Source organism: Frankliniella occidentalis, unplaced genomic scaffold (genome assembly GCF_000697945.3).
Source record: "Frankliniella occidentalis isolate FOCC.00 unplaced genomic scaffold, Focc_3.1 Scaffold110, whole genome shotgun sequence".
NCBI lineage: Eukaryota > Metazoa > Arthropoda > Insecta > Thysanoptera > Thripidae > Frankliniella > Frankliniella occidentalis.
In genome coordinates, this window is record NW_026267238.1 from 619,411 (window position 1) to 626,590 (window position 7,180).

A 7,180-nucleotide genomic window follows, 5' to 3' on the forward strand; every position below is an offset into this window, starting at 1 on the left:
GGGGGAGGGGAGGGGTGGGCATTTGTCGCACCCCACTTCCGCGGCCCCTGCTCAGCAGCACGTCGCCGTCGACTGCCCCGACGCACGAGCACAGGTAGACGAACCGCAGATGCCCAGATAGAGGGGCACGTCCACGACGGCGCACTTGGTCTTGACGAAGGTCCGGGTGTGCTTGTCGGAGTAGTACGTGACCGCGTTGAGGCACGGCGCCAGGCGCAGCACCGCGCAGTAGCAGCGCTTGAGCTTGGGCCGCTCGGTGGCGCCACGCGTCCGGGTGCAGGGCCAGCCTGCCGAGCCGCTTGCACACGAGGCGGCACGCGAAGAGGTCCTCCACGTCCAGGTACTGCATCACCACCAGCAGCACGTCGTCGCACGTCGTCCACCAGCATCAGGGTCATTGCTTGCAGCCAAATACCCAGACAGTACGACGAACCGAACGCTCTGTGTTGCCGTCGCAGCAGTGCGCTGCCGATGCGCCCCCGCCCCCCTTTATCCCACCGGCCTTCTCTCCCCTGCCACCCGCCTCGCGCGGGGAGGGAGGGGCGGGAGGAGACAGCGGTGCGGAGGAGCAGCAAGCAGCAGCGCCTGGCCTTCGCCATCCCCCCCCCCCCTCTAACGCGCCCACCTCACCCCTCTAATCTTGTGGTGTCGTGTCGTGCCACAACGTCATAATCCGTATTTAAACGTATTTTTGTTTCGTAAGAACAGCTGTGTTCCATCCGAAGAACGTATTGAAATGAAAACGCGCCGCCTTGTACTTTGGTAGCCGTTATGCGCAGTGCGCCTTATTCGCAGTGAACAACCAGCTTTTTCTCGTCGGTTCTCATCTCGCATACTATCCAGCTCGACTCGGCGAACAGAAGCCACTGGAAAGTCTTAAAGGTAAGTGAAACGTGAGGGGCTGTTGTAAATTGTTATGAAATTCAAAGTGCAGATAGTCGCACTTTTGTGCAGTCAATTTCTTGTTAACCAAGGTGATTGATCAATTTCAAGAAATGATAGCGAGGTGTGAGATAGTAGAGGTTAGGTTGCCGAGCCAGAAACGAAATTTTCTTCCACGTCGACTCGATGTCGATTCGACCTCGACACCTCGATTTGAGTGCCAAAATTGTGTTTTACGAGTAACGTCGACGTCGATTCGATGTCGATGGACTTTCATTTATGGCTGGGTTGGCGGGCCCCTGTGGGCTGCAGGACATTTGAGCGTAATATTTGCCTCCAATTTGTTGTTTGATGTGAGAGTAAAAAACGTAGAAGCTGATCGTGGACTAATTTATGACGCAACACTCTGTACTATATGTGTTTCTAACTCTAACCTCACCGAGTTCACACAGTTTGCCGGGACGGGGTGAGTGTGCAAAGCATGCGGTTAGAGGTTAGAGGCGCCCTCCACGTCTGAGAATTGTGGCAACTATCACAATTTTTTTAACTAACTGCATTTCAGACTTCAAGACGCAACTAATGTGTTTAATAACAAAAAAGTGCCACAGTAGCGGTAAAGTGGTTCGTGACGCGGACAGTGCACGTTCTGGCGCGGTGATTAGCATAGGGCAGAATAAAGCATTTCGGTAAAGCTGAAATGCAGAAGAATACGGTAAAGAAGAAAACGGAAATCGCTATGCTTTAGCATGGTGACTTCCGTTTTCTTGTTCCCTGCATTCTTCTGCATCTCAGCTTTACCGGAATGCTCTATCAGGGGACGGCTTGTCCTTGGTGATACCGAGGCATCTTTAGCAGCGCGTCAACGCCTACGCCAACCCCCCGGATGACAGCCAGCTTGACGAGCAGGTGCAGTCCGCGCGTGTCGAGGACGCCGTCGTCCTCGTGGTACCGGGCGGCGCGGGCACCAGCAGGATCGCGTCAACGCCGACGCCAAACCCCCGGGTGACAGCCAGCTTGACGAGCAGGTGCAGTCCGCGCGTGTCGAGGAGGACTCCGTCGTCCTCGTGGTACCGGGCGGCGTGGGCACCGGCAGGATCGCTTCAACGCCGACCCCACGGCTCGGGTGACAGGCAGGGCAGGGCACGGCTAGAAGCGGCTGGCCCTGCACCCGGACGTTTGGTGCCACCGCCATTCCGGTTTCGTGCCACACGACATGCGGCGTGGTCCTCCGGCACTGCCCCTTTTCAACCACATACCTGCAATATGTGAACCCTGATCCTGGGCAGACCTGCAGCCTGCAGCTGCAGGCCGCAAGCCCAGTTAGCCACGAGCCCTGCGGGCCTTGTGCGCCCTGAAGGCCTACCCTCCAAGCACCTTGCCAATGTTACAACCGTAACATAGCACCAGCAGCAGGGCGGCTACCTCGGGTTTCTCGCTCTGTCTCTCCCGCACACCGACTGCGCACAGCGCGCGCTCAGAGTGGGACCCGTTCGGGCGCGGATGCCGACCTCTGCTTTGTGGTGGTATGCAAGGGACGGGACAGGATGCGAGGTCCCGGTGACAGGCGTACAACGTCGACGGCGAGCTCCCCCATCTCGTCCCCGGCGCACCAGGCCGTCGTCATCCACCTGCTGGCCGTGGTCAGGGTGGCCAGGGCGCGAGGATTACGTCCACGACGTCGCTTTTCCGATCCTGTTCCCCCGCACTCCAAAACCAAGTGTCTGAATATCGCACACTTGTAGGTGTGTGAATGCCCATCCGTGCACTTGGAGGCAAAAGAGAAAGAAATTCAAAGAAAAAGTCACGGCTTTACTTCCTTCAGGGTACGAATAGGCATTCACACACCTACAAGTGTACGACATTCACACACTCGGGTTTTCAGTGTGCCTCCCGCAAGAAAAGGAAAGCAATGTGACTCGACAGACCCAAACGCGCAAACCCATAAGCCCATTTACACACGGCAGCGTTCGCCCTGTGCTTTAGGGAAGGGGGGGGGGAGCTTTTCTTTGTAGTAAGCAGTTGCGGTCACACTTCGTTCTGTACAGCTAGCAACCTATACATTTGGCAACCTTTTTTTAACAGTGTACAATACAGGCAAGTTTACGTAGAACTTTAGATAACTTGGTTTGTTCGATTCCAGATGTTTCGTCCGTGGGAAGAAGACAGTTCAGGAAAAGATCGTAGTCGTAGTCAGTCTAATCAGGAAAGTGATTCTGAATCACTTGATCACGAGGAAGAGGCAAAAGGAAAAGATCGTAGTCAAAATGGCAATGAGTCTGATCATGAAAGTGGTTCTAAATCACTTGAACACGAGGAAGAGGCAAAAGGTGAAGGTAAAAAAAACCACATTGTTTTAATATCATATTTTTAATTCATATTTTTAATGAGGCCTGTGAGCCACGCTCTGAGTCCACTATCAGAAATAAACCTGTCAGGTGCGTCTATATGACGGTCCACACACGTTTGATACCGACAATAGCGTAGGGTTCGTAGTTTTCCGGAAAAATAAAATAGGTGGAAAAACAACGGATTTTTCCGATTCTTTTCGGAAAAATTGGGAAACAATTGTTCTTGCACAGAAGCAAGCTTTGGATAAGACATGGGTGATATAAAAGTACTTTAATATTTAGCTGAAAATGATGCGTTGGTATTTTGGAATACGCAGTACGTGAAAATCCCAACAAAAGTCGTAAATTTAGTTGTAGTTGTAGGAATTATACTGTTTAGCGTCAGAATAAAACGAATTCCGACATTAGCTGAAGATAACGATCGAATGTTAGAGTTAAATTATTAGGGCCTAGACACATTTTCATGGCGCAAAACGTCCAAAGCAAATCTAATTCTTCGTCCCTCATTGCGCTGGGGGAGATTTTTCGCGTGTTTTTCACTGAAAAGGTTAGATTAGGATAAATCAATTTGTCCAATTTGTCTTATTTTTCCAGTTTTTCGACCTCTAAGATTTTTTTCTGAAAAAAAAGCGGATTTTTTTTTCTAAATTTTTCGGAAAAAAATCCGACCGGGCGAACCCTACAAAGTCTAACGCAAACCGCTTTTTTGACCGCACGATTTCTCATAGTGGATTCAGAGAGTGGGGTGCCCTAGCGGTCAGAGCTGGAAGCAGCGCCGCCTCTCAGGCCTCAATAAAGCATAATTATTTTTATTCAGAAACTTATTTCTCCAAATATTTGCATAACTTAAAAAAAAAAAAAATGAATTCCAGCCCGACAAACCAGCGTGCGGTTATTTAACTAAGTAATTTCATACCCTGATTCCTTAATTTTAGGTACTAGTAAGAGACTTAACACGTTTGACGCGAAGAAATTCCTTTCTGGTAGAGGCTACCCTGCTTATGCAAACTCCAAAAATAAGAAGTCAAACTTCAGACGTCAGTGCAAGCCTTACCTTTTGAAGGATGGAGTTTTGTATTATGTAGGACAGAACGACCCAACCGAGGAGATAACTGCAGAAAGAGACCTAACGAAATACCGTGTTGTGGTTCATGGAAAGAAAGAAAGAAGTGATCTGATGAAAAAGATGCATGAAGGGTTGGACAAGGGACCGGAAGCAATATCTTTGTCATCTCACATTGGAAGAGATAATACTTATGAATTATTACGGCGACGGTACCACTGGCCAAATATGTGGCAAGATGTGTCCATCTACTGTAAGGTATGCGACATTTGTCAGAAGGTCAACCCAGCGGTTCTGAAAGTAAGGGACGTTCTCCACAATGTAGGAGTCCCGAAAAGAGTGATGGCTCAAATTGGCATTGATTTGTGCCAATTACCCCCAGCCCTAGGGAAAAAGTATATTGTTGTGGCAGTTGATTACTTTTCTAAGTGGGCTGAGGCGAGAGCTTTACCGGACAAATCAGCTGCCGAAGTTGCGCTTTTTCTGTTTGAAGATATCATAAGCAGGCATGGCTGCGTGGAGACAATAATTTCGGATCAAGGTCGTGAATTTAACAACGCAGTCTGTGCTGCATTGATCCAGAAGACAGGAGCAAAACACCGACTGTGTCGTCCATACCATCCACAGGTTAGTTTCAAGAAAATTTCACTGTTGTGCAAATCTATAGGGTGAAGTGTAAGAGGCACACACTGTGTTCAGAGTCTACTATCACACACTCCAAATCTAAGTGTGTGCATAGCACACTGTTGCAATCACGGTGCATCGGTATGCACAAGCCGCGCGCTGCGCGTATTTCAGTTTTTGTGGTATATTATCTACACAAGCTCTAAAAATTAATTTTTGATTTCACGATCGAATTTCTAGTGTAGTAGCTAGCGCTAACGCATTTAAATACACATTAAATTCGTCAATTCGTATAAATAAATACACATTAAATTCGTCAATTCGTATAAATATGCGCATAAAAGGTGACACATTTTAGACGAACTTAATGTGCCTTATGCGCATTAAATAAAATTTTAAACATGGCAGTGCACATTAAATTCGTCTGAAATGTGTCACCTTCTGTACGCATTTTAATGCGCATTACCAAATTGGCAAAACTGATGTAGTTTGTATCTTTATAAATTTTATTTATTAATTTTGATTATAACAAAGTATGTCGTTTGCTTCCTTTACAGGCCAATGGTTTGGTAGAACGTCTCAACCAAACTTTGAAGAATGCCTTACTGAAGTCTATTGGTGAGAACACAGAGAGCTGGCCTCTTGCACTTCCAGGCGTGCTCTTTGCGTACAGAGTGGCAGTTCAAAGGTCAACCAAGTTTTCTCCTTTTTATCTCATGTACAAAAGGCAGCCCGTCCTTCCAATTGACCTTAAGGCTCAAGAGTCCGAATCTACAGATGATGAGGAAGATTTGGATGGCAAAAAATCAAGTTTTGAGGATGGTTCTGATGAATTTGATGCAGAAGAGTTTTACAGAGTATTGCACGAATCCTTGAAGCTAAAAAATGTTGTCGAAGATGCTGTAATGGACAACATTAAAAAGGCACAGGAAGAGCAGAAAGCTCAGTACAACAAGAAGCACCTCACTGGAAATGACTGTTATGTTGGACAGTTAGTGCTATTAGCTAATACCAAGCAGCAGCAAAGGAAGGGAGGAAAAATGGACCAATTTCCCAGAAATGGGCCATATGAAATAGTTGAGCTGCGTTATCCTAAGGGAGCTGTGCTTAAGAACATGAAAGGGCACATTCTTAAGCAAGTAATGCCTTATGCACGACTGTACCCTTACTACACAGATCCCAGGAAAGGTATAACTTATGACTTTTTTATGTTTATTATTTACTTTTTAATACAATCTAACCCTTTTTTCTTATTTTCACTAGACAAGTCCAAAAATGAGAGAGGAAGTGAGGGTGATGACGATGAGTCAGACGAGGAGCAGCCCGGTGGCAAAGGCTCAGACAAGAAACCCGAAAAAGGTGAGATGAATACAATTCAGTGTATTTTCTTGATCAGTCTGCCTATACAATTTTACGTTCGTCATTAATTTATTTTTTAATACAATGTATCACTTTTTTCTTATTTTCACCAGATAAGTCCAAAAATGAGAGAAGTGAGGGTGATGACGATGAGTCAGACGAGGAGCAGCCCGGTGGCAAAGGCTCAGACAAGAAACCCGAAAAAGGTGAGATGAAGACAATTTAGTGTATTTTGTTGAGATCAGTTTGCCTATACAATTTTACGTTCGTGGTTAAATTTTTTTCATAACATCTAACACCTTTGTCTTATTTTCAGTAGACAAGTCCAAAAATGAGACAGAAAGTGAGGATGATGAGTCAGACGGTGGTGGCTCGGGTGGGGCCGGATTCAATGATTCCGACGAGTCAGATTCGGATGCCAATGGAAGTGAGTAGCTTGCACCGCGTAACCTAACATAAGGGGGCCGTTTATATACTACGTAGTTCATTTTGGGGGGAGGGGGGGTTTAGCCTTGCACTACGGTCTGTCACGGAGGGGGGGAGGGGGGATAGGCGCTGTTCACGTAGTATTCGTCAAATTCCCGTTTTGCACCACCAAAACACCGCGTCGTTTCCTCTAATTCGTTCAATTGCTCCCCTTTCGACTAAAATTTTGTCCGTTTGGCGCCATCTTTCACCGGTTGGGAGCTAGAGTGGGTTTTTCGACGAAAATCCGGTGAAATGACTACGCTGTACATACAGACGTGCAAGGAGGCGCCAAATCGGAAAATGACAGAGGAAGTACCACCCCTGAAACAACACATTTTAAATCTACAATTGTCTTCGGATTCACCGTATCTTTAAAAATTCTGTAGCTATTCTAGTGGGCAAAGTGTGGTTTTACTACGTGACCCGGGGGGAGGGG

The 7,180-nt window shown here is 47.2% G+C and overlaps 2 protein-coding genes across 7 annotated transcripts in view; both read left to right on the forward strand.

The window, feature by feature from the left end:
- Positions 1-7,180, forward strand: part of LOC113206571 (CUGBP Elav-like family member 3) — a 299,180-nt gene that overhangs the window by 58,461 nt on the left and 233,539 nt on the right. The gene's annotated exons all lie outside the window — the stretch shown is intronic.
- Positions 6,504-7,180, forward strand: part of LOC127749946 (uncharacterized) — a 3,088-nt gene continuing 2,411 nt past the window's right edge. The window contains exon 1 of the mRNA XM_052270078.1: positions 6,504-6,703. Within this exon, the coding sequence (XP_052126038.1) occupies position 6,703 (1 nt within the window). The 5' untranslated portion in view covers positions 6,504-6,702. The remainder of the gene's footprint in view (positions 6,704-7,180) is intronic.